Source organism: Amblyomma mixtum, chromosome 8, assembly GCF_055824585.1.
Source record: "Amblyomma mixtum isolate Tamu chromosome 8, ASM5582458v1, whole genome shotgun sequence".
Classification (NCBI taxonomy): Eukaryota; Metazoa; Arthropoda; class Arachnida; order Ixodida; family Ixodidae; genus Amblyomma; species Amblyomma mixtum.
Genome location: NC_143019.1, coordinates 95,004,406 through 95,032,301, shown reverse-complemented (window position 1 = coordinate 95,032,301; position 27,896 = coordinate 95,004,406). Strand labels below are relative to the sequence as shown.

At 48.1% G+C, this 27,896-nt stretch overlaps 1 protein-coding gene across 2 annotated transcripts; it reads left to right on the top strand.

Moving 5' to 3' along the window:
- On the top strand, positions 1-27,873 carry LOC149333603 (BTB/POZ domain-containing protein 6-like). Of its 2 annotated transcripts, none has more exons than XM_089556085.1 (5): positions 1-226; positions 1,975-2,013; positions 11,929-12,167; positions 25,014-25,322; positions 26,712-27,873. In XM_089556085.1, exons 2-5 carry the CDS (start codon positions 1,987-1,989, stop codon positions 26,995-26,997), a joined length of 861 nt encoding a protein of 286 aa, XP_089412211.1. In that variant the 5' UTR covers positions 1-226; positions 1,975-1,986; the 3' UTR covers positions 26,998-27,873. The 2 variants fall into 2 exon arrangements, with proteins under 2 accessions (XP_089412211.1, XP_089412210.1); XM_089556084.1 differs by lacking the exon at positions 1-226 and adding an exon at positions 326-1,252.
- Positions 27,874-27,896: the final 23 nt, after the last annotated feature.

The window sequence follows — 27,896 nt, the reverse complement described above, 5'->3', positions numbered from 1 at the left end:
TTTCAACCCTCTCAACCATCCTTGGCGCGCTGCCGTACCCTGGACAGCTAGCGCCACCTCTTCACCGTCGTGTGAACTTGCATTGCCCATGCTGTCTGAAAGATGTGCCGCCGCAAAGTTTCGTTTCGTGAGTGCCTTGGAAGTTGGAGTACACGTTTTGAAAACCAGTGCGTAAGAACCCCGCGCCTCAGATCAACTTGCAGTGATACACAGACTGCATGAATACGTGAGTGATGTGCACCTGTGCTTTTTTCCACTGCGGAGGGTTTATGACCCATCGGCGTGGCTGTCGTGCTTGCGCAGAAAAATGTCAGTAGTTGCGCGGATCTCGTGGTGTCGTTGTGGGCGATGGCGGAAAGAAAACTTCCCCCATGTGCTGGGCGCTGCATGTCAGATCTGATCGTCGCTGTGGCGTGCATCGGCGTTCGCCTCCACTTGGGATAATGTGATCTGCCCGGCATTGGCAATTCATGATCGTAGATTACGGCGTCAGCCCTGCGATATAACTGTGCAGCTCAGATTGGTGCAACTTAAATGCCAGCATTGAGGCTGGCTACTGAATTTGAAAGCGAACTCGTTAATTAAATCCATTACGTTGGTTCGGTGGATGTGCAGAGCGTGGACGGGTGCAGTGCTGCGCCGTCGATCATTCGGCAGCGTCTCTCGTTTGTCTCTATCGGAAATGGCCCCGCTCGAAGCTTGGTACTTTCGCAGCGGGCATTTTCGCAGTGGGCTCCTCGCTCGCCGCTCTAGAGTTGAGAGGTTCAGAGTCCGAATGTGGGCGCGCCTCGTGTGTGCACAGGAGCGTCAAATATCCCGGGCCGCGGCGCAGCGTGTATTCGTCGAATGAATCCATTTGCAGCTGCCAGAAGCATAAGCGGACTGTGCTGGTTAACCACGTTCGAGGATTGCCTTCATTGCCGACAGCAATTGCAAGTAAAGAGGTCATAAGCAGTGAAAACTGGACTACGTGACGTAGTATCGACTTTACGACTCCCGCAGCAACGTCTTCCTCCGCCTTACCCTGTCAAAACCTGAGGCGCTCCTCCCCTTGGAACCGGTGACCACCGAGCATATCTTGTCTTCGTCTTCCTTTCTTTGTTCTCCGCCTTTATCTCGTTTGTTCGCCCCTATAGTCGGCGTTTGGCGTCCGGAGATAATGGGAGATGCTGTTGACAGGTTTTTAAGGCGAAAGCCTTTAATGGCTCACACCCGCGGCCATGACCCTGTCAGTCCGTCCGTTACATCTGAAGTGAGTCATAGCAGTCATTACTAGTCACTAGTCATTAACCAGTCATCAACTTAATAGCCAACTTAATAGTTAGTCTTTAACCAATCATGACTAGTCAGTCATTAACAAATTGTGGCTAGTTAGTCTTCAACTAATTAGTCATGATTAGTTAGTCATGGGTCATGACTAAGTCATGACTAGCCAATCCAAATCGCCCCATAGCCGCCTCGTGTGTGCCTTGGGCCGTCGTCGTGTTAGCAGACAAGTTGCCTAGAAAAGCTTTTGCCTAGCACACTTCAGATCGTCGAAGTGCCTCTTGATTTTTTTTTTTAAGCTGCGAGAGATACTTATGCGTGGTCTCTGCAGGTGGATTTAGCTCGATTTAGTATTTACCAAAGGAAACACGAAGGACAGGCATGATGACTCTGACAAGCGTCGTCTGCGTCCTCCTGTCCATCCTTCGTGTTCACTTTGCGCTATTTTCATCTGGAATAATTGATTCCAGCACGCAGTCTCAGGCATATTTTTATACTAAGGAAAACGAGTGGAAAAAAGTTGTTCAGCCCAGTTGCTCCGGACACCACTTGATTTGAAAGTGTATGCACATACCCTCTGTCAATGTATCCACCTGTGCTCTGTAGTCAGTTCATCCCGTGTGAGGACTATGTGGTAATGTTGTTGACTATCAGGTGTTTTCAATGGCAGTACTTTGGTTTCTGAATTTAAACTTTTCCATTTTTCAGGGCTCTGAAGATATGGCCGCAGCTGCTTTTCAACACAGTGTGAGCATTATTTCATCTTATGTTGTCCACTACCTGTTTTATCAAACCAAAAGCTGGTGTCATCTTTTTTCTTTCATGCTACTCCAGTTCTGGTTTACACAGCATCCATTCTACCTCGTACAAACCCATCCTTGTACCGTGTGCAAAGGGAAAGAAATTTGATTTTATTTGACATGATGGCTATGAAGCGAAAGCTTAGTTTGCATGAAATAATACATAAAAAGTGACATATAGGTACTACTTTAGCATTTTAATTCGCTAAAAATTAATGCTGGCTTGCCCCAAGTTCCAAAACAAAGGATGAGCAGCTGCAATTTTTGTGTGCCTCACTTGAACTGAACTTTAACGCCTTAACAGCCGTTTGGCTGATGAAACCGAAAGTGAAGTAACATGAGGAAGGAAATTCGATTATAGTCATAATTCATATCAGCAATTTGTGTTTACTGTTGTCTTGTGCATCATTATAATGCAAGACCGCTGAACTGAAGTTCGGAATTTTTCACCCGCAGATTTTTCCTTCAGTAAACGTCGGCGACTTTCAGGCGCTGAAGGCGGATCATGTATGGCTGGCGCAACCTATAGCCTTTATAGTGTTTACATTGGTGCATGCGCATTATGTTTGCTATGTCCCTCAGTGCAATGGAGTGCGAAGCACATATGCATTTTCTGCACGAAATGTCTCAACCTGCAGTGAATGTCCGCAGATGAAGACGAAGTTGGGCAGGAGTTTTGCAGCCGTGTTAGCTACTACCACTATTAGGATCGAGTGAGCGTGGTCGGGCAGGAGAAGGGATGAGGAAGGCGGGAGACGGGGTTACGTAGATAAAAGAAGGAAGGAAGAATTTTATGCAGGAATATTTACATTATTTGCAAGAGCAACTGAAAGTGACTCTCAGTGAAAGGGAGCTTCTTTAACGGGAGTGCACTGGAGTCCTCAAACAACACCCGTTAAATAGCTCTCGAATTCCCCAAACCCCTGACTGGGGAATAATGTTCGAAGAGCACTGTCCAATCAGGTGGACCGAAGTACACGCTGGTGTTACCACCCACGGTAGGGGCGTTGCGGGCTGTTCCGCTCTCTCTCAGCTCGGTCGATGGGAGGGGGGAGATGCTGACTAATCCGACATGGCTGGATATGAATCTCTCGCAGTCTACCAGCAGGTGAACGAATGTGCTTCCCCGCCGGATGTCAAGGACACGAAAACTCTGCGAGGACACAGCCGTCTTCAATTAACAGCCAGCGTGACTGTGCGTAGCACCCCTCCGTACTCCGGCAACCCGAGGGTATACACTCGGCCTAACTGGCGCCGCCACGTCGCCGCTGCATCTGCTGCTCTTTGCCGCTGTCAATGCCTTGTAAGCCCCCTTCGCACCTTCGGCCTTCGTCGCTGCTGCCGTGGTCACCTCCGCTCAAGGTCCTTAAGTCCGCTGCCTTAATCCACCCAGGCAGGAGGGGGGGGGCATCCCAAACACTACAGCACCCCCGCCACCAGGCAATGCGTCCGGAAGATGAGCCGCTCCTACGCAGCTCGGCTGACAGGACGTGCGAGAAGGGGCTCTCGTTCTGCACTTCTCCAGGCCTGTCTTCATCCGCTGCCGATGTCCAGCTCTCAGAATTTCGCTGGAAGGCGAGCCAAACGGAACCACAAACGCCAAGCCGCAACAAAAGCAAGTGCCGTCTGCAGCCCACTCGCCCCGCCAGACAAGAACCAAAGCAAAACTGATTACGCCCAGCCATCCCTCTGAGCAAAATCTGAAATGAAACAAAATTTTCCTGAACGAGCACTTCGATGCACGGTTCAAGCGTTCGGACCTCTTCAGAGTTTTGTCATAATGCATGACACTACAAGAAACAGAGGGAAAATTATAATTGGTCTGCAATTGGTCGGAAAGGTGGAAAGGATTCACGGATATTACCCGGGCAGGCAGGAATCAGCCGAGAGGTCAGACAGAGGCTCTCAATTTTGCCCCACGCTACTTCCTATTCGCAACTACTACAGGTGCCCATGTTGTCTTCCTTGCATTCTGCATGGCAGCAGATAAGACGTAAATGTGCGAAACTTGCACAACAAACCTAGCTGAAGTAACTACAGCAACACCTCATGCGATCAAACAAAGTAGCACCTCTAGGAGTTCACACGAGCTACGTAGGCTGCAATGTCCAAGAGAGGCTTCGCTCGCGCCTCTGTGTCAGTGGACACTAGCGTGTAACAAATACTGCAGGTAACGCTACTTGCAAAACCGCACAACAAACACTGTCGAAGTAATAACGTTGTGCAAAAGTCAATGCGGCAGAAAAATTGAGCACCTCTGGGAGTTCACGCCAGCTACCTAAGCTATGATGGCCAAAAGTGGCCTCGCTCGTTCGTGAGTGTCAGCGGACACTAGTACGCAATAATCGGAGCAGTTTAAGTTCACGTGCCAAACCACGAAACGGACCCAACAAAATTACAGCTCGAAGTAATCTCGCAGCACCCACGCGAGGGACTACGCCACATTCGCCCATGAGTTACTTCGCTGTACATCCGCAGCTCAGCGAGCATTCTTGCAATTCGCAGCGCCGCTAAATCTATATACAAGTGCCTGCTGCACGGCAATTCGCATCAAATCTCAACGAAGTGATGCCACGGAAGGAAAAAAAAACAAACCACAACATAGATAATCGCGTGGCTGAAATTACAGCTCACAAAACACTGTTGCTTCAGTGATCGTTTACGCTACATTGAGCTATCACATAGCGGTTACATAAAAAGGTAAGCGTAGTCAATGTAACATCGCTACAATGAAAGTTAACAAAAGTGCAAAATTCACTCAGGCAAAAGCTCAAAACTTGGTTTGCTTTCATTTTTCTGTCTACACTTGATTAAATGAAAAAAAAGCAAGCAGTAAATACAAAAAGTGCTGAAATGCACCTGGAAACCGTCTTGTGATTCAAGGAATCCACTGCTTCCTGTTCTTCAGCCACACCCTGCGCGGTCGTGGCCGGACGGCTGCTCTACCAGCCGATGTTTCCAAAAAGTCGTGGGGCTGATTAGTTACGTCTCCGCTCGACGCACTTCCAAAGCCTGAATAGCGCTTGAGAAGCTCAAAGCCAGAGGGGCGCTTCCTCCTCTCCAGGTTTTCTGGTGTCTCCCACAGACCTGTGTGCGCTCTGCGGCGCCCTTTTGTGTGGCGACCTTGTACCCATCTCCTTAGCACGCCGCCCGCGTCGCATGCCTCATAATCCCTGTTGTGGTCCCACAGTGGAGCCGGTGGCTTACGCCCTGCATAGGCACGCTTAGTTAGCTTGGCTTTGATGCAGTGCCTATGAAGCCTTGAGCCCCGCGGTGGCAATTTCGAGAATTTACGCAGTCTGTTGAAATGCAGAAGTTTGACCCACGCTTTTTGCTTTATCGCAGAGGTGTTCCGATCAGCTGTATTCACGCGTGGCCGTCTTCCGGAAACCTCGCCTGTTGACTTTCACTGCCTGTAAAATGTTCGCGTGCGGCCAACAGGTGCCAAGCTGCCGGCCCTCGCCTTAGTCGACCGATCAGTTTCCAAAGGCTCATCGTGTTCGCGGTTTTTCTCGCCACGCAGCGAAGCCACTTGCGCTTTGCCCAGAGTGCCGACCGCTCGCTCCCGTGACCTCTGCTGTTTCCTCTGAGCACAACAGCTCGCTGTCCTGAATTTTGCGTTTTGAGGCGGCATCGTCAACATTCCGGACTCCAGCGACAACCTGACCAGCATCGCCCTTTATATCTAACGCTGCGCTCTGACTTGACGCTTCAATGTTGATATCCGGCAACTCTCCGTGGCGCTCCTTCCCGGAAAGCTGTCTTTCAGTGCGGCGGCATACATGCTCAGTACCGTCTTTCTTGCGCTGTACCTCCGCCTCATTTGCCGTAGCGGCATCTGTCCGAGGGCTACAATCGGCCATGTCACTCTCTTCCTGACTGTCTGCAGTTGCTACCAAAACACTTGGTGCTTTTGCTATGAATGGCAGCATTGTTACTATTTTTGTCTGCCTTTAGACCTATACTTTGGGTCCCTGCTCCTGCCAAGCTGGCAGTTATTTCTGAGCTTTACGCTGTCCTGTCACTGCTCTTCTGGGCAACTATTTTGTGCGTAGCGGACCAAGCAGGGTTCGTTGGTTGATCGCTGACGCACTGATGGGAGCGCTGCCCACTGCCATAACTTCGACCTGAGTCGGCCTCTACACGAATGCCGAAGAAGCGGAAGAGGGCATTCTTTGCTATCTCGTAGTGGTCTACTTCCTCATCAGACAGGCGCGCTAACACGCCGCCGACATCACCAGGGAGGATGGCCACCAACATCATAGACCATTCGCCGTGATCGAGCTCCTCTTCCGTACAGATCTGCTCAAAATTCTCGAGGAAAACTCTGAAGTTCTCCCCACTTAGGAAATTCCTCAACCGATCTCGAGCTCTATGCCAGTGAACTTTAAGCGTGAGCTCCTGCAGCTCTCGTCTGCGTTGTTCCTCTAGCTGGGCCGCTAGCTGCGCCCGTCGCTCACACCTTGCTCCCATTGTCTTTGTTTCTCCTCAGTAGCCTTCTCCTTTCCTGCTTCTCCTGATCCTCCAGAAGTTTCTGCCTTTCCCGCTGCTCGAGAAGCTCTCGCTTCTTTTTCTCCTCGCTGAGTTTTCGCTTTTCTATCTCAGCTTTTTATTCTAGAATCGTCTCCCACGTCTCGTCTGCCTCCTCAACTGTCACCTCCTCCGCCCGCATAACATCTAAAATCACCTCTCTCGTTTTAGTGGGGCCTACTGATATGCCCAGTTCTTCCAAAATTTCAAGGAGGTCCTCTACCTTGAACTTCTCCATCGCGGAACGCACCTCGTGCCGCTAATCCCCACTAAAACACAAGTCTCAGCTTGAAGCGAACAAAACACAAAATTGCCAGAATCTCCTTCCCCAGAAATCCAAAATCTAACTACTAATATCTGCCTGTGCTAATGCGGTCTGGCGAAATGAATGGCAAACATGGGGCACTCACACTGCCGAGATACAGCTGACACCGTCAGTCCCGTAGCTGCCGTGGTTCGTTGGAGCCGGTGACCTGACTTAGGCACCTCGAGCAATTCAATTGTTGGGATGTGGCTTCTATCTCACCGCTGGCAACCAGTTATTAGAATTGGGTGAGCGTGGTTGGGCCGGAGAAGGGACGAAGAAGGCGGGAAGCGGGGTTATGAGGAGAAAACAAAGAAGAACTTTATACAGGAATATTGACATTATTTACAAAAAGAGCAACTGAGAGTGACTTCAGTGAAAGGGAGCTTCTTCTTTAACGGGAGTGCACTGGAGTCCTCAAAACAACACCCATTAAACAGTGCTCGGATTCCCCAGATCCCTGACTAGCGAATAATGTTCGAAGAGCACTTTCCAATCGGAGGGACGGAAGTGCACGCTGGTGTTACCACCCACGGCAGGGGCGTTGCGGGCTGTCCGCTCTCTCGCAGCTCAGTCGATGGGAGGGGGGAGATGCTGACTAATCTGGCACGGCTGGTTATGAATCTCCCGTAGTCTACCAGCAGGTGGACGAACGTGCTTCCCTGTCGGATGTCCAGAACACGAGAACTCTGCGAGGACACAGCCATCTTCAATTAATAGCCAGCATGACTGTGCGTAGCACCCCTCCATACTCCGGCGACCCGAGAGTATACACTCGGCCTGACTGGCGCCGCCACGTCGCCGCTGCATCTGCTGCTCTTTGCCACTGTCAGTGCCCTGTAAGCCCCCTTCGCATCTTCGGCCTTCGTCGCTGCTGGCGCGGTCACCTCCTCTCAAGGAAGTCCGCTGCCTTAATCCACCCAGACAGGAGGGGGGGGGGGCATCCCAAACACTACATCACATGAGAAGTGACACAGACTATGTCCTCTAGGCACCAGAGTGCTTTGTCAGCTTTCTCAGTAAAAACAAACGGTAGTGGAAGATTGTCTGCGCTTGATGGACATGACAGGCATTCGAGATTAGAAAGAACAGAGCAGGTTTGGAGGTGGAGGTATGGTTAGAGTGCAGAAAGCACGAGATGGGCCGATGCTTGTTGTGGTTACCATGCATGCTCTGCCACTGCCAGTGCCTCTGCTGTCTGGAGGATACACCAACTCCCGTCTTAATTATCTGAGCGCTCTGTATCCAGGGCCGCCCTCTGCAACGGCACGGTGGCATGCAGGTGCGTGCAATCTATAGAAACTGGATGTGAGGAACAATTGAGAGATGAATACTCCCATGACCTTCCTGGGTGTTAGGTTATTTAACAAGTACTTGGCGGCTGCTGTAAATTTTTAGGACACGGATGGTGAGGAGTCGCTGTTATGGAATACGCACTTGGGATACCGTAATGGACTCTTCTTGAAGATCGCAGACCGAGCGTGAGACAACGTTCCTCCCTGGAGCCTCTCCTGCCTCCTTGGCAGAGCAGGATGTTAAGCAAAGCGGAAAGTTGGGCAAGTTGGATAACGTTCATGATGTAAAAATAGCGCACAGGGAACACAAGGGACGGAAAGTAAACGACGCAGACAAGCGCTAACTGGCAACTGAGGTTTATTGCTGACGCGCGCAATATATAGGTAGTCACTTAAAAAAAAAACTACCTTATATTGCGCGCGTCAGCAATAAACCTCAGTTGCGAGTTAGCGCTTGTCTGCGTCGTTTACTTTCCGTCCCTTGTGTTCCCTGTGCGCTATTTTTACATCAGGATGTTAACATTTAGTTGCGAGCTGACTTTGTCTCGCCTTACAAAATTCTAGATCCCCGGAAGCTTCATCACTGGGGCCTTAAGTGGTTGTACGAAACCGTATATCTTTCATATATTTATTCTACCTCTGTGGACGAAAGCAAGGGTTACTGCAATTCGGTCAGTTAGCTTCAAGCCTTTGCAAAAGCCCGTGTCGAAATCAAGCTGTCAATTAGTGCGCCAGTTTCGCTACTGTAGCAATGCCTCTTGGTTAGAGCGATACCAGAAGTCCTGTGCATTAACACTGTTATACAAAGTACTTCTCTGTCGATCTTTACTCTCCGTTTTCTCCAGCAGGAGTGAAGCTACTACCATGAAAACAGCCCTTAGGAAATGCGGGCCTTTTGTGCCTGTTGTGACCTGCCGAACTACTCTGTGAACTCGAGCCCATAGCTGGAGACATTGAACGGAGCATTTAATTTTCGTTGACAGACTCTGCAGATGTTAATTAAAGGGTTGTTGCAGGGGTAGATTTTCTGTTGTTTCTGATGTCTCGTTACTGTTGTATGCTTCAAAACATAGCCAGAGTGTTAGAGGCATATGTAAACAGAGGTATCAGCACGGTGGACTGCTTATATTTTCATAGTTTGAGGGCTGCTAAGAAACGATCAGAGGTGCAGTTTTGTATGCCCAATGTTACCGATGAAACAAAAACACTGGTCTCTGTACTCTGCCGCCTCGATGCTGGCCAGCGTGATAGGGAGTATAGCCGCCTTCCCCTGTTAATGTGTTTTTTCTCAGTGCTGGGTTGCAAGATAAACTTTTCTAGGTGGTTAATGTAGATTTTAATGCAGGATGCATTATACAACTCGTATCCTTCGCATTCGTGTTCCGTTTGTAGTGCAAACGGCTGAATTGCCGTATCCATATATGTTTTGAGAAATGGGTGTATATTGGCTTACACCATTTGAATGGTCTCTTTCAATGGCCTCTAATGACAAAAGTTTCTTGAGTCTCGTTAAATAATTTCGGGAGTTAATGCTCAGCGCGTATTGAAGGGTTCTCAAGCTTGTCGTAGTCTGAGGCAAAACTCTTTACTAGAGTGACAGCATAACAGCAGGGTGGACACTTGGGATAAAGTGGAGAGAGAGTGAAGACAGTTTAGTATCCACATGTTGCTGCATACAGGCTCTCACCGAAGAGCCCAGAGTCAACGCAATGTGCGGATAAGGGGTTGAATGAAATACAGTGCTCAGAACAGAAAAGGTGGCCTTGTGGTACAGGATCCGCCAAGCATTTGGGAGGTGCTGTGTCCAATCCCTACAGCCGCCAGGTACCCACCTGTTTCCTAACGGGTACAAGATTTCTTCTGGCGGTGGATTTCAGCTCATCTGGGGTAAAATTCTTAGGCAAAGCGTCTTGGACCGAACCGTTGCTTCGAAGGGTAGTGTTTTGTTCCCTCCGTCAAGCAACTTCGCTTATCGTCAAAATTCCTGTTTTTATGCTAAAGGCTTAAGCACGAGCTGTAAATAATGCCACTTTTTGTGCAGTTTCTAAAAGGGCAAGAAAACTTGCCTTCTGTTCCTTAGGAAGCACTAAACAATGTCAACCGGCAATGGCTGCAATATTTAGCAAGATCAGTGTCACACTTAGAGATCAGCCGCGATAAAGCTGACGAAATGAGCCTTGTTTGAAGTCTATATGCAATGAAACAAAGCATAAGCATACTCATGTAGAATTTGGCTTGCATATTCAAGACAAATGGTTAGCCTGTTAAAGGTTGTGATGAAATACCGAAATGTCAAAAGACCGCTGATTATATATAGATACGTGTGTCCCTACGGCAAAGTTGCTGCGACCAGTTAATAAGCGCAATGACAAAGCAAAGCAGGAACGTACATATTCTTGCCGGCTTCTATAAACTTGGTTACTTAAGACTAAGGAAATACGCTTCGCTTGGCTTTCTTAGAGTTTTCTGTCAGGTGGCAACCCAAGAGAAATTGGCCTATGGCCGATAATTGGTCGCTCGCCGGCTTCGTGTTGGTAGCTGATGTGCTTGGCCAACTTGGCTCAGCCTGTGTTGGGCAATGGCAGACCAACTGCTGTGTCTGCCTGTGATTGGCAAAAGACAAACTACTGACCGCTGGCAAACGCCTGGCAATAGCTGGTCGCCGACGCGTAGGCAAGCAAACAGGCCGACACAGCACCACCAACCACTTCCAGTACATTTTTAGACAGTTACACGTAATTAGCTAAAGCACAGCCACTCATCAGAACGGTATGTCTTGATCGTACGTGTAACAGCCGGCAGAACGTTTTTCAAATATATGAAAATATGACCTTCATGACGCGCATGTCGCGCAGTTGTGGCGCCTGAGAAAATCTAGTCTCATTACGTTAGCATAACGTTCGCAACAAAGATTGCAAAGTGGACTTTTAACTTTGTTCTAATAGAAGGTATTTGCAATGCAGTCCGCTCATTTGCATTTCTCATTTGTGTCATCACAGAATCACAACTTTATGAAATTTTATTCTTAATGTGCAAGAGCTCCAGGCTCCAACAGCAGGGTCTTTGATTTGAAGTGTATAAGCCCGTGAAAATGCTTTGTTGTGTGGATTTAGGCTCGACATGTTGGTGCAACATGAGATTTTCTAATTTACGTATGTCATAAGGCATTGGTCTGCGTGACAGCTTGATAATATTACTATTAAGATTTCACCTACTGCAAACTCCTGATATGTCGGCACTAGGCCAAACAACTACTCCATGGTTATAAGCTGCTGGCCGTTCTTTTTCATGTCTAAATTAGAAAAAGTGCAAATTATGCTTTGTGAATGTTTTTCATGTATTTTCTACAGGTGCCATTCAAGTGTACTCTCCGGTATATAAGGTTATTTATCATTAGGCCATCGTAGGGCTAAGCATCTCCCGGCTTAGGCAAGCAGGGATCAGCCAGTGGAAGGCAAATTTCAATCCCCAACCATGGGCCGAGATCGTTCGCCAAACTCGGGCAATGGCTCCTGGAGCAATGGCTCGGGCAAACTCGGGCAATGGCTCGGGTAGGCTCCTGGAGATGGGCCATCAACGGGCAATGCAAGCTTTTAATATTGGGAATATCCGCACCATGTGTTAGGCCCTGAAACTTCATATTCTGTGGATAATTACTCAGTGCAGCAGCTTTATCTCCATCTGACTTCTATTTCATGCTCTCCCAGTGCACTCACCCCCTTCTGTATCTTAGGACATCGAGTTGCGGATCGACCTAGAGGCCTCTCTCGACAGTGGTCGCCTGACGGACGTTGAGTTCAAGGTTCGCTCGGCTGTGTTTCCCGATGTTCCCGAACGCAAATTTCGAGCCCACAAGCGGTTCCTCGCCCTGAGGAACGAGGTTTTCGAGGCCATGTTCTTCGGGGACCTGGCTGAAGGGGATGTCGTCATCATAACGGACGTCCACCCAAAGGGCTTCGAGATCATGCTCAGGTGAGGGGCACTGGGGCATAACCTTCTTTCTCTTGGGCGACGCCATCTTGAGTACCGCACATGCCTGGAAGACGTATTCCATTTCTTTGGGACGTTCATCTTTCGTTAATAAATAGTGTGAGACAGGAGACAGAGCGCAGGATGGAGCGAGCTTTTAATGGCACCCGCAAGTATGGCGACCAACCCTTCGAAGAAGAAGATGATCGATGATGATGGATATGTACAGATGAAGACGAAGGTCGCATGTTGTGCTTTGAGCGATGATGATGGATATGTACAGATGAAGACGAAGGTCGCATGTTGTGCTTACACGTTCTCCCCTCGCGTACGAAAGCGACCGGCCCGGGCGCAGATTAGAGCACGGTAGGGCGACGGGCAAAGGGTTTGAGGCGGGAAACATGAACAATCTCGGCACCTCGGCAACGACGATCATTAACAGGATGAACAGGGGCAACGCGATAGTTCACCGGGGACGTTTGTTCGAGTACAGTATACGGACCAATATAACGGCTCAAAAATTTTTCACACAATCCCGGGGTACGCACTGGAGTCCACAGCAGTACCTCATCACCAGGGTGAAAAAATATGGCACGGTGGGAGAGATCATAGGTGTTTTTCCGGGAGGCTTGGGAGGCGTCGGTGTTCAGGCGGGCAATGGCACGGCAGTAGGTAAGACGAGAAGTAAACTGTTCGTGAGAGAGGCTGGAAGAGGTTGAGGGGGCGGAGAAGAAAGACGCTTCGAGGGTGAAGGTAGGTTGACGTCCATACACAAGGAAGAATGGGGAGAAGTTGGTGGTTCTTTGCACGGCACTATTGTATGCAAAGGTAACGAAGGGAAGCATGGTGTCCCAGTTGGTGTGGTCGGGCTGGATGTAGGTGGCTAGCATATCGGACAGCGTGCGATGAAAGCGCTCTGTGAGCCCATTGGTCTGAGGGTGATAAGCTGAAGAGGTTTTGTGCACGGTTCTGGAGGCGTGAAGAACTTCGGCAAGGATGCTGGAGAGGAAGGACTTGCCGCGGTCACTAATAAGGACACGAGGAGCTCCATGGCGCAGAAGGATGGCGTTCAGGAAGAAGTGGGCGATCTCTGAAGCAGAGCCGGAAGGAACAGGGGCCGTTTCAGCGTATCTAGTTAAGTGGTCGATGGCAGTGACAATCCAACGGTTGCCCGTTGGTGTTAATGGTAAGGGACCGTAAAGGTCAATCCCAACGACTTCAAAAGGGGAGAAAGGACAGGGGAGAGGCTGTAGAAGGCCCGCAGGGGCAGACGTGCTCCGTTTACGACGTTGGCAAGAGATACAAGACGCAATATATTTTCCAACAGCGGTTGAGAGGCCAGGCCAAAAGAAACGGCGCTTGATGCGGTCATAAGTTTTCTGAAAGCCTAAGTGGCCAGCCGGGGGGTCATCATGAAAGGCCTGCAAAACTTCTCGGCGAAGAGAACGGGGTACGACAGGCACCCATGAGTCACCGAAGGGGCTGTAATTGTGCCAAAGAAGAATGATCAGCGGTGGTAACCAGATGATGAGAAGGCAGGACAGAAACGGCTGAAAGGTCGGATCCAGAAGCCTGTAGAGTAGGGGGACAGCAGGTAATTACAGCTTGCGCAGAGTGGAGGAAGTCCCAGCCGAGGATGAGGGGATAAGCACAGGAGGGAAGCACAGCAAATACTATGTAGTGCAGGATGCCGTCGATAGTGACTCGTGCCGTACACAATCCGGAAGGACGCATTGATTCATCATTGGCAGCACGGAGAGAAGGACCACTGTAAGGGGTGCGCACCTTGCGAAGACGAGAACATAAATCAGAACTAATTACAGAAATGGCGGCGCCCGTATCGATCAATGCTTCTACTACAGTGCCTTCAATGTCAACGGTTAACATGTTCGATGGCTGTGCAGGAGGAATTGAGAGGGCGGCGTGCGGTGCAGTTTTACCTCCGGAAACTGCACAATTTAGTTTTCCGTGTGGCCAGTTGTCTGGGAGGATGGTGGACGTAGAGGCGACGACGAGCGGCGGAAAGGCGATGGGGAGCGGCGGCGCGACGGCCTGTCGGTCGAGGAGCGGTCCGGAGAGGTAGAGGAATAGGAGGGACGATAATTGGTAGGGTCAGCAAACGGTGGGCGGTAAGCGTACGACGAGTGCGGAGCGTCTTGGGAGAAGTCCCCGTACGATGGGCGACGAGGAGGACTGGAGGCAAACGCCGGACGGTAAGCAGGTGACGAGTACGTAGCTCCGCTGCGAAAGTCTGGGTACCACTCGCGCTCGTCGCGTTGACGCCGACGGCACACACGGGCAACATGCCCGCGAATTCCGCAGTAGTGACATACCGGCCGACGTGCAGGTGGACTCCAAACAGGACACATAGCGGGGCTCGGGGACACAGAGACCGGAGTTTGCTGGACGGGCTGTGGATGCGACGGGTAAACAGCAGCAGGAGGCGTCGCAGCAACCTGGGCATAGGTAGGCACAAAACGCGGTACAGGTGGTTCCGCAGCCAAGGGGCGAGTGACCGAAGCGAGCTCGTCTTTGATGAGATCACGCAAAGGCGAGGACGACGGGGCTGGGGGCGGGTGGGAATCAACTGGCGGTAAGGTGGAGCCGTGCAGTTCCTCCCGGATAATGGAGCGAATGAGGGAGCGTAAGTCCACGTCAGGTGAAAGTGGGGTGTCCCAGGTGTCTTTTAATCGAAGCGACTGAAGGTCGTCAAGACGATGGCAAGTTGTTCGGATGTCTTGGACTGACGTTGGATTCTGAGCAGCAAGCGTGTTGAAGGCAAATGACCCAAGCCCTTTCAGAAGATGACGTACCCGATCGTTCTCTGACATAGCGCTGTTGACACGTCGACACAGGGCAAGCACGTCTTCAATGTAGGATGTGTAGGACTCACCGGGTAGCTGAACGCGCGTATCTAGCTTTTTTTTGTAGACAGCGGGGCTTGCACCAGATGTGCCAAAGATTTGTCGTATCTGTGCCGAGAAGTGAGCCCAGTCCGGGATGGCATCTTTGTGGTTGACGAACCAAGTCTTGGCCACGGCAGTGAGGTAGAACGACACGTTTACAAGTTTCATCGCTGAGTCCCAACGATTATAGGCACTGACCTGGTTATATTGGTCGAGCCAGTCCTCGACATCGTCCCCACGAAGACCAGCAAAAATGGGAGGCTCGCGCTGGAGAGTGGTGATGGTCCAAGTGGGGTGTCCAGAAGATTGGGAAGAACCGGGTTGGCTCATCATTGCTGGCTCCAGACGGTTCGAATCGAGAGGAAGAAGAACGGGGGGCCCATCGGGAGTACGAGTGGTGTTGTCGCTGACGGTATCCATCGGTGCGGATGGTACGAGCAGGTGGCGACCGGAACGTAGCTGCAGTCTGGCGGCGGAGAGGACGCAGGGATCGAGAGCACACTCCACCACTTGTGAGACAGGAGACAGAGCGCAGGATGGAGCGAGCTTTTAATGGCACCCGCAAGTATGGCGACCAACCCTTCGAAGAAGAAGATGATCGATGATGATGGATATGTACAGATGAAGACGAAGGTCGCATGTTGTGCTTTGAGCGATGATGATGGATATGTACAGATGAAGACGAAGGTCGCATGTTGTGCTTACAATAGATCTAAAATGCACTTCAGTTTTTCCCATGAAGCTTCTGCGTGTCGACTATCCTTTAAACGAAGTAGGATGGTGCCTGCATACACTAGTGTCAGACGGTGGTGTCCCGAAGATGCGGCGGCCCTGGCGCCAGCAGTGACTTTCGTTGTGTTGGCAAAAGGCTGCACCATGTGCCTTGGGTATGGCACATTTGCACATTTGTGAACGTATTTGGTGATGTTCCAATGAGTTGTGGTGCGGGTGGTTGAAGCCCGAGGCTGAAAAATGTTTGCAGCATAAGTTTCCACTAGTTTATTGCGGTTAGACATCGGGCCCATAGCGATTGGCAGTGGCCGAGGAACGGGACAAGTGCAGCGACAAGTTGACTCTGCGGCTAGTATCGCATTTCTGCATCTAAATATGATAGTTTGTGTCTCTTAATCAACATGGTTGTCCTTCAGTCGCGCAGCGAACAGTGCAAGAATCAACGCCTGCAACTTGTTCGCGTTCTGTATATGGCTCTCTTTACAAGGAGTTTAGACGTGATATTTAGTGCGCGTGTGATCATAAGCTGAATGCAAGGGGCCGTTTTCAGGTATGCCAATCACCGTGACTATGTTTCGAGAATCTCTTTGTGCAAAAAAAAAATGCAAACCAGCTAATACCGGCCACCTTCAGCACTCATAGCAAAAAATTTGAAGTTTGAGGCAACTCTGTACTCTCATAGCAGTAAGTACGATTCGTATTATTTCTCTATTTTCTCTTTTACTGGCTTCAATAAGTGTGCCTTTTCATCGTTTGTTCTAGAAAACGATTAAACGTCGCTATAGGATATTGGGAAAGTCACGCCGTGTTGTTTAATTCCCATGTTACCCGAATTTAATCATTGCAGGCAGATGAGAGCCTGGCAGAAGCAGCAAATACCAGACTAAAAGTCACTCTGATGAATTGTAAGAAGGTACGCACATGAATGTAAATTTTAAAATTAGCAGAATGACTTGAAATATTCAGATCTGCAGAGCAACTGTAAATTTCGCTGGAAGCTCAAGGAAAACATCTGTTTGCACTTGTGCAGCTCTGCTGATGCCAAGAAAACAAAAAGAGCATTCTGACTAATGTTGCCGGTGGAGTGAGGCTGCGATTCCTACCGCAAGTGTCTTTTTGATATCAAGCAGAATAAGGAAGAATGAAGTTAACTGTGCACTCGGCAAGGTTCCATAGAACACAAAGGTCGCATTTGCACACCTTATTCAATGTAACTGTATGACTTCAGTGTCCATTAATATTCTGTTTTCTCCAGACTGAAGTGGCTTGGCAAAAACATGAAATGTGAAAAAGGTGCTTCGCATCATGACACCCATTGTCCTACTCCATGCATTTAGCAATTGGATATGCCGTATCATCCCAGAAGTTTACACTGTAGATGATTAATTTTAATATATACCTCATGCTTTCTCGGTTTCATTTTATAAGTAACCATAGTCACCTATAGTAGCTGTGCTGTGGCTGCCAACTAGGAAAGCTGCAGCTGGGCTCCACCAGGTAATTCCATACTGCGAACATGTTGAAAAATTCGCTGTGGCTTAGCTTGGTTAAGCCCGGTAATTGCGAAAGCAATTCCATACCTACGGCATGGTTCAGCTGGTAGTGTAGCTGGTGGTGGTGCGTGTGGTTAGACTTGTGGGGATGCATCTTCAGTTTCAGTTTCAGTTTCAGTTTATTTCCCACAACAAGTACAGGGCATGTACGAGGTGTGGCGGGGGTGACGGGATAAAAGCTGCATCAAGGGCAGCTTGACTGGCCCCGTCTCCCCAAACAACATGGCAGCAAGCATGACAGTTCAGAAGGACATAAAATATATATGATGGGGAGAATAACAAGGAACAAATGGAAAAAAATATACGAACAAGATAAGTGCAAAAACAGTGAATGAGTGCATTAGTTAAAAAATACAATCAAATCTTACAGTATAGATTAGTTAATAATGTCGAATAATTTTTTCTTGGTTAGAACCCGCAGCTGCTCTTCTGTTAGCTTATATTTGTTAAGTGTACTAGGCAGCCTGTTTCGAAGCATCTGGAGACCGTAGTTAGTACGTGATCGCGGAACGTGCCAGTGTTCATGGTGGCGGGTGGAGCGAGATGATATGTTAATCTGCAAGTTTGCAACGGCTCGTAATGTTGTTATATTTTTATGGATTTCAGATTTCAAAGATGACAGCAACTGGCGCTCATAAAGCGTGGAAATTTTAGTAATATTGTATTTAAGGAATAGGTCGGAAGTGTGGGCATTATATGGAGAGTTTGAAATGGCTCTAACTGCATTTTTTTGTAATGTAACCAATCTATTTAGTGATTTCTTGGTGCCAGTACCCCAAACAAGATGACAATATAAGAGATGAGGTGCAAAAAGCGTGTTATAGAGCATTAGTTTTTGGGGGACAGGTAAAAAATGTACTTTTCTCAATATACCTAATGCTTTGCACAGTTTAGTTTGTATGTTTTCGGCGTGAAAATCCCATAGCATGTTTTCATCAAAAACGACACCCAGGGATTTTGCTGATGAAGAAAATTCTATTTCAGTGTTATCGAACTTCAGTGGATTAATGCGAACATTTGTTCGTTTAGCTTGAAAGAGAACTGCTTTTGTTTTGGAACAGTTTATTTTTAGGCTATTAGCGCTTGACCATTTACATAGTTTGTCCAAGAATAGGTTGGCGGATTTGACAAGGTCATTTGGATTGCTTCCTGTAAAAAATGTACTGGTGTCGTCGGCGTATACAACATAATTTATGGTGCTATCTAGAGATACAAGGTCATTGATGTAAGCATTGAAAAACAGTGGGCCGAGAATACTCCCCTGAGGTACGCCATGCTTATTTTTTTGTAATGAGGACATTTCATTTCCTATACATATTGCTTGATGTCGATTTGTCAAGTAACTTTGAACCAAATTAAAAGAAATACCACGAACACCATAGCAAGACAGTTTGTCTAGTAGGATATTATGATTGATTCTGTCAAAAGCCTTGGAGAAATCCACAAATAGTCCTAGTGTTAGTAGCTTCCTTTCAATATTATCTAAAATTAATTCTTTTTGGTGAAGTATAGCTGTCTCAGTAGATCTACCTGTCCGGAAGCCATATTGCGATGATGTAATAACAGAGTTAGCATCAAAGAAACCAGTGAGTCTTATAAAGATGATTTTCTCGAGTGGTTTTGAAAATATTGGTAATATTGATATTGGCCTATAATTTCCTAAGTTATCTTTTTCTCCACTTTTGTACACTACTGTCACTTTAGCAGTCTTTAGTTGCTCTGGAAATACACCGGTATACAAAACTAGGTTGTAAATATGGGTTAGGTATGGGGCAATAAGGTCAATGACAAAGCTAACCGGCTGCATTTTTATTCCATCTATATCCTCGCATTTGCTTCTCTTCAAAGCATGGAATAAATTCAGGACTTCACTCTCGTCAGTAGGATTCAAAAAAACGGAATGTTCTAATGGGGCAGATAGATATCGCTGGGCGTCGGTGTTGTAAGGACTTTCAACTAATGAGAGAAAATAATGATTGAATTTTTCTGCTAGTGCTTTTCCCTCGTACTGTTGGCCATCGATTTTTAATTCCAAAGTTCTTGTCTGATGCCTGGAAGGCAGAATTGAACTGAGTTTCTTCCATGCTTGTCTAGAATCCGTAATTCCGTCAAAGAGATGTGCATAATAGTCGCGTTTTGCACGCTTCAAACACTTATTTAACAAGTTCCGGTATTTTCTAAAATCTTCTAGAACTTCAGGGTCACGACTCTCAAGAAAATTGTGATACATCCTTGTTTTAACCTTTATCATTTTTAGTAATTTATTAGTCATCCAGGGCTTTCGTGCACGTTTGGGTTTCTTTACTACTTTATATGGAAAATGCTTCTTGTATATTGAAGAAAACAGTGAAATAAAATGGTCATAAGCTTCATTGGGCGAAGAGTAACATAGCAAGTCATGCCAGTGTGTCATAGCTATTTCGCTTCGAAACAGCTGAAGTGTATGTTCTGTAACATCCTGAATGATAAAACTTTGCATGCAGTTTTTTGCGGGTATAAGTTTCTGATCGGCAACCAGAAATATAGGTAAATGATCACTAATTGCTGCTGTTACAGTACCACTAAGTATATTATTATCAAGAATATTAGTAACAAATAAGTCAATTGCCGTTGCACTATTTGCAGTAACGCGTGTAGGGGTTTCTACAACGTTGTAAAATGAATGCGACTCAAGGATCATTAAAAACTCTTTTTGTTTCGCGGTGCAAGAGAGAATGTCGATGTTAAGGTCACCACCAAGAACCATTGTGTAGTTACACTGATTTACAGAGGAAAACACCAAATCTAAATAACTAAAGAACTTGTTTAGGTCACCTTCGGGTGGCCTATACATGACAGAGAACACAAAATTACCACTCTTTACACAAATAGCTTCATAGTGATCAGTAGACAGTGATAAGTCACTCATAATTTCATAGCCATTTCCACATTTAAGATCTGTTATACAATCCAATCCAATCTAATTCAATGCAATCCAATGTAATCTAATTTATTCTAATCCAATTCAATCCAGTCCAGTACAATCCAGTCCAGTCAGGCCGCCGTTCATGTGCACCGCCGTCGCACACGGACGGCGCGAGATCGCGAAGCTATGTTAAGCCGCTGGTGGTTGGCACAGCTACTGCTTTCTAGCGACGTGAGTCGAGCCTAATTTCTTCAGCGTAACGCCACAATCGCGCTTCTAGTGGAGAGCGCAGGAGTTAGGTGCCGGTGGTGGCACCGCCGCGGCTTGCGACGGCGCGAGTCGGTCGCCCTTCTCTTCGGCGTGACGTCACAACACCTGTTGCACTCCTAACGGAGAGCGCAGGCGCCGGTGGTGGCACCGCCGCGGCTTGCGACGGCGCGAGTCGGTCGCCCTTCTCTTCGGCATGACGTCACAACACCTGTTGCACTCCCTAACGGAGAGCGCAGGCGCCGGTGGTGGCACCGCCGCGGCTTGCGACGGCGCGAGTCGGTCGCCCTTCTCTTCGGTGTGACGTCACAACACCGGTTGCACTCCTAACGGAGAGCGCAGGCGCCGGTGGTGGCACCGCCGCGGCTTGCGACGGCGCGAGTCGGTCGCCCTTCTCTTCGGTGTGACGTCACAACACCGGTTGCACTCCTAACGGAGAGCGCAGGCGCCAGTGGTGGCACCGCCGCGGCTTGCGACGGCGCGAGTCGGTCGCCCTTCTCTTCGGCATGACGTCACAACACCTGTTGCACTCCCTAACGGAGAGCGCATGCGCCGGTGGTGGCACCGCCGCGGCTTGCGACGGCGCGAGTCGGTCGCCCTTCTCTTCGGTGTGACGTCACAACACCGGTTGCACTCCTAACGGAGAGCGCAGGCGCCGGTGGTGGCACCGCCGCGGCTTGCGACGGCGCGAGTCGGTCGCCCTTCTCTTCGGTGTGACGTCACAACACCGGTTGCACTCCTAACGGAGAGCGCAGGTAAAGTGAGCTAGAAGGGGTAGTGGGCTCACTCCTCAGCCGCCGCCATGCATTGTGGTGACGCCGTCTATGTCAACAGATTCTACTTCTCCGCGCCGCCGCGAGGTGGCACTACCGCCGCCTTCACTGTAGGAGCGTGCGTTGACGCGCGTTTGAGCCGCTGCCGCCGCTGCAGCCGCTGCTGTATGCCTTCACGTCTTGCGCGTTGCCATAATCAGTACACCAGCCTATCTTACGCAGAAAGTTGGATACAAATACTGGATGACGTCAAGAACCAGTCAGGACCACCTTGAAAACCTATTTGGTATTATCCGGCAGTCATCAGGTAGCAGTGACGGCCCCACTCAGCTTTTGATGTCTTTCACTCTATGGTCTTGTCAAGACAGTAAGCCAGGCGAACTGTAACCAGGGCGAGCTAGCCGCATTGCTAGATATACAGACTTGTGCTGACACGCTGTCACATCAAGAAAGCACAAATGCAGCTACGAGTGTATAAATAGGTCAGCCAATTACTGCACCCACATCTGCTGACCCCAGCCAGCATACAGCTAGAAGTGATTCTAGGCTGATATTTTACATTTCTGGGTACTTTGCTAGAAAATGTGTAGTGAAAACGAATTGCGAAGCCTATACAAGCCTACTAACCATGGCACCGCAGGGAGGCTTTCAACTTGTTCGGCTTACAACTTTTCGCGACAATTTCCAAATTTCAGCCACCTTTCACAACATCTCAAAGAACAGCTATATTTTACTCGCGTCCGCACGCTACTCGAATATGCCTCAGTGTGCTGGGACCCGCACACACAAGAACTTACTGATAAAGTGGAAAAAATACAAAACAGGGCAATTATGAGTGTCCTTCAATAATTTCCAAAGCGGACTGGTTTGTTTGGATTTATGGGGTTTAACGTCCCAAAGCGACTAAGGCTATGAGAGACGCCGTAGTGGAGGGCTCCGGAAATTTCCACCACCTGGGGTTCTTTAACGTGCACTGACATCGCACAGTACACGGGCCTCTAGAATTTCTCCTCCAAAGAAATTCTAGCCGCCGCAGCGGGTTCGATCCCGGCTGCGGTGGTTGAATTTCTTCGGAGGAGAAATTCTAGAGGCCCGTGTACTGTGCGATGTCAGTGCACGTTAAAGAACCCCAGGTGGTGGAAATTTCCGGAGCCCTCCACTACGGCGTCTCTCATAGCCTAGCTTAGTCGCTTTGGGACGTTAAAGGTTAAACCCCATAAATCCAACCAAACCAGTCCGCTTTGGAAATTATTGCAGGACACTCAGAATCTCAGAAAGCAAAAGGAATCTTCAGTGGCCAGAACTTAAAACTCGAAGAAGAAATCTGAGATCAAAATTTTTACCTAACATTTTCTATTCCAAGAGTGGTATAGACGGAACAAATTATTTGAAGCAGCCTTTCTATGTCTCGAAGCGAATTGGGACCACAACTTAAAGCTTTATGAACTTCCTTTTAAAGGTGACGTACTCCACTATTCGTTTTTTTTTTTGCGAGCAGTTCGCAAATGGAATGCTTTGCCTCCACATATTGTTAATGTTGTACCTAATGAAGCCTTTTTCACGCGTTAAGTGCATGATTTCCTGTTTTTTGAATGTGAAGTGCCCCCCTGCTGTAATGCCGAAAGGTGATGCAGGTACCAAATAAATAAATAAATAAATAAGAGACTGCTGTATCCGTCAGGTCAGCTGTACAGCTACATGAACAAACTAGAAAATATGTTCACGGAGTGTTTTTCCTGCAACGAGCTGCATTCGGACAGCATCATGGATGTACTCGGAGTTGTAAAAGAAAGGCTCTCGCAAGAAATCGGGTGCCCACAGCACGCCTCGCGTCTCTCGGCTAACGTTATCAGCTTTTATCTAACGACACGGTTGCATTTTTTTGTGTGTGTGTTTGTGAAAGGAATGCTGGCGGATCAGGGAAGCGAGAAAAAGCTAAACATTTAAAGTTGAGCCGCTGCTCATGAACTATACACGTCCTATAAATCGTGTTTTTCATGTGTTCAGAACTCCATAGTGCGGCCTCACTTCTTTCCTATAAGTCAGTTTTCATGTCAATGTAAAAACTCCATATGCGCGCCGTTTCATTTTACAGTTATTTTAGATACTTTATCTGCATTGAACAAGCGCGAGTAGTGGAGAATGTGCTGCTGCAAGCTTTTAAGCTATGTTGAACACAACAATTTTAGTTAGCTCTGTTCCAGAAATGGTGTGAGCAGTAAATTCACGAGCCAAAAGAAATGCGCACAACGAAACGGCGCTGACAGCTACAGCTGTAGCCAAAGAAATACCAAGAACGTATGCATGTCCTTATTGCACGCTTCGTATACTTGAAGCCGTGAATAATAATCCTCAGGAAGCGGGGCTATTGGGCGCCGCAATCATTTTCATACAGGTGTGTATTCATGTTTCTGATCTGCGTTGCGGCAGGTACGCCGGAGAGGAGCCAGAAATGCGTTTGCGGTTCGAACACGGTAACCTGTTAGTTCATCGTGTGCTACCGGTAGCAGCATTAGTTATTATTATATTCGACGTCTGTCTACCTGCTCCATGCAAGTCTAACAATTGTGACTGAAGGCAGCGAGGTTTTCTAAGCCAGACTGCCGCGAGAAAGCTGCTCAACCAGCAAAGCGCTACAGTGAAGTCGCCGGTGGCGCCACCCCGTGCGTGTAACATATACTGCGTCAGGGAAAGAGCCCCAGCGAGCCCACTACCCCCTTCTAGCTCACTTTAGCGCAGGCGCCGGTGGTGGCACCGCCGCGGCTTGCGACGGCGCGAGTCGGTCGCCCTTCTCTTCGGCGTGACGTCACAACACCTGTTGCACTCCTAACGGAGAGCGCAGGCGCCGGTGGTGGCACCGCCACGGCTTGCGACGGCGCGAGTCGGTCGCCCTTCTCTTCGGCGTGACGTCACAACACCTGTTGCACTCCTAACGGAGAGCGCAGGCGCCGGTGGTGGCACCGCCGCAGCTTGCGACGGCGCGAGTCGGTCGCCCTTCTCTTCGACGTGATGTCACACATGACGTCGCACAGAGGTCAACTAAAGGTCAATGGTGGCACCGCCGCGCCACGGCAAAGGCTGAAAGTGTAAGTAGTAAAGCTTTCGCTTTAAAAGTGCCAGACTACTCTCCGGGCATCAACAAGAAATGTTTCTAAATACAAGCAATGCCAAGCTTTGAAATATTCGCATACGTGTTGAGCTCCTAAGCCAGCATTACTTGGTGCATTTATAGGTATGGCGCGTTGTTGCCAACACCCGCGTCGCTGCCAGCCGCAGCGCCATACCTTTGTTTACAGACATGACGCTTGTCTGTACTTTTATTTTCCCTCCTCGGGTCTTCTACAAGTAAATCTGTTGGCCACTTTAGATCTAGAAAATGACAGAATTTCTTTTTTTGTCATGGGATCTTTGCTATCAAGAAAAATTTCTCAGTCAACACAGGGATGGTCAGTGGTGTGGTATGTTATTCCTCCAGTGCCCGGCCAACAAGGGCAGTCAAGAGAATTGGGGGAGGGATTGAGCTTGATTCTTTTTTTTTTTCAGGGGTTTGGTAGAGGAGGAAAGTGAGGCCTTGTATATATGTGCCTTTTCCTGGTAGTAGTTTAAATGTTTAGAAAAAATAGAATAAATAAAAAACCCTAAGGCTGGTGATGCCTGTCACCACCTCATTTCAACGGTAATCCTGTTATCATTCATCCATGCATATGATGCAGGTACCTCTACTCTGGCTGGGCCCGCTTCAGCAGTGTACTGGACGCACTGCACGCCCGAGCAGCGGCTAGGAAGTACATCCTAGCCTCGCTAAGGAATGGATGCACCGAGTACATACGCACAAACCTGGTTCCTTCAAACCTCTTCTCCTACCTTGACTACTATACCCGGACCGGTGAACCGGACAGGGATGCCTACGTCCCAGGAGTACTGCAGTCGTGGTCGCAGTCACTGGCACTTCAAACATTGTCTCACAAAGACCTCGCCCAAGCAGAAGAGCACAATGTCCACTTCATACTCGACAACATTAGGTAAGTGTAGCCCACGCAGGATTCATAAAGATCCAGCATACAGATCCGTGGTAAGGCCGCACTGGGAATGTGCAACCTCGGTGTGGCTTCAGCACTAGCAGCATCTCAATGATAAGATAAAACAGAATCCGAAGTTGCTCAGTCGGATTTTTATCAAGGCTGTACTATAGACATGTTTTCATAAGGGAAATAAAGAAACATATAGGAATGGAACCATTGTGTACAAGGCGTCAGGAGTAAAGGCTCGAACTGAATGCAATAATTCGAAAGGCATTGACAACCAAAATTACTTCAATGCACCCACTTTGTGTCGAACATGAGAGAGCGCTGTATCGAAATACATGAAATGAATTATGGACTGATTTATTTAAGTACTCTTTTAAGGGTAACTCTTAAGGTTGACGGAGTGGATTCCAAGAGAAGGCAAACGTAGCAGGGAGCGGCAGAAGGATGGGTGGGCGACTTAGATTAAAAAGTTTGCGGGGATACGGTGGCCACAACTGGCAAAGAACAGGGTTAATTGGAGAGACATGGGAGAGGCCTTTGTCCTGCAGTGGGCGCAGTCATGCTGATGATGATAATTGCACGAACAGTCTGTGAGTGGAATGAGTTGCTGGATGATATGTTGTCTGTAGATAAACAATATATTACTAAATTTACCCAGAAATTGTAAAAGTACAGTTCTTTAATATTATTCACCCCAATCAGCAAGTACTGTTGTTCATATTTTTTGTTACCTATTTGTTGGCTGCTATTGCTGCAATCCTCCCGCTGTCCCTTCGCCATACTTTTTTTGTTTTTCCTAGTTCTGCACATTCATTTTGTTGTCATTGTTATGGTTAGTATCCCGCACACACACTCCTGCTATACAACTCCTGTGCTGCAGGGCTTTCCCTATGACTAAATTTATCTCGGGGCCAGAAGTGTCGATAAGCCTGCAGGAGATTCTAGTGGCTCACGAGAACTTTTAATAACCCATGATTATGTTGTCATACTCCTTTTAATAACCCCTGATTACCTTGTCATACTCGCTACATTGTTTCTCGAGTAAGCTTCGTCGGCAGAATATACGAAAAAATCCGTTTACTCTTTCGCAATCCAGTTGCCGCCTAGCGGTCGTTCATCGTCTTTTGCGTAGACAGCAGAGAGCTCTCGGAAGCTGGAGCAATCAAAAGAGTGCGGTACTAAGGCGGCTTTTCGAATTCCTGGAGAGCTGTGGCCTTCTAGGTCCATGCTATGGCAGTTATATTTCGTATACACTGTGGGACGCAGGTGCACCTACTGTTTACATGTTCACTGTAAGGCTGATCTTCCCACGGTCTCCTCGTCTACACACTGCGTTCGATAATGCTTTAACAAACCTCTTGCACCGGTCTTCTCGACTTTTAGGCGCGTCCGAGAGATCGAGGTCGCCACAGCCATCATGCGCTGGTCCAAGGAGCAGTGCGCCAAAAGCCTTGGCTCGGATTCCCCGCTCCAGCTGAAAGATGTGATGCGTCCATTCTTCCCAAAGCTGCGCTTCCTGACCATGACCACCGAGGAGTTCCTGACAGGGCCAGTCGCCTGGGGCGTCGTGGACAACGACGAGGCCGTGTGTGTTCTGCGGAACATGGTGTCCCAGGGGGCGGTGCCGCTTCCTCCGGGATTCTGCGCCTCCACGCTGAGCCGCTTTTAGTGTACTTTAGGTTTCCAGAAAAGGCACAGGTAAGGTGTGAGGTTGCACGTTGTAGCCTCCCACCCAGCATTCGCCCGGAGTGCTTTCAGAGGTTCGTCGCCATATGGAACGATAAAGAATTTTGAAAATCAGTAAAAATTAAAAAGCAGCACTGCAAACTTACCAGAGATTCAAATCAAAATGCAGTGAATTTTTTTATGCTGTCATTGGGGAATGTTTTCCTCTTATATGTGTCAAATGTTATTCTATGCAAGATCCAGGAGGTATTTACTATTTATATTGCCGATAGTGTTCATTTTCGTAAAAGTACACGGGTTTGTAAAGATTGCTTAATGCTACATTTTGTATTTTCTGGAACTTTCAGTTTGAACCGCTTTCAAAGGTTTCTCGCCACACAGAGCACGGAAGAAGAGTTTTGAAAATCAATAGAAACTAAAATAGGAAGTTAAGCTTCATCAGAATGTGAAATCAAAATGTAGTGAGCTTTTTATGCCATCTGTATTGTGGAAGGTTTTCATTCCATGCAAGCTGCAAGAGATGTTTTAGGTACTCATGTTTGTAAGGACTGTATTGTACTACCTTTGTATTTTCTGCACATTTAAGTATGAACAGTTTTAAAGACCTTTTTGAAAAACAACTAGAAGTGCCTTTCATTTGAATCACGAATCAGAGCTGGCTGATGGAAGCTGTGTACAGCTGCATGGTATTCCCTCGAGACAATCATCTGACAGTGTAGTTGTAAATCAGGCTTACTCATAATCTGAATGAACAAGCGAGCAGTTGGCTTTGTTGCATATGTTGTTTGCTTCCTTTTTTACACACACAAATTGTGTAGTGAAAATGATGATCTCTGAACAGTATGTTCGCTTGTCTTTATCTTGTCCTGAATAAAAAAAATG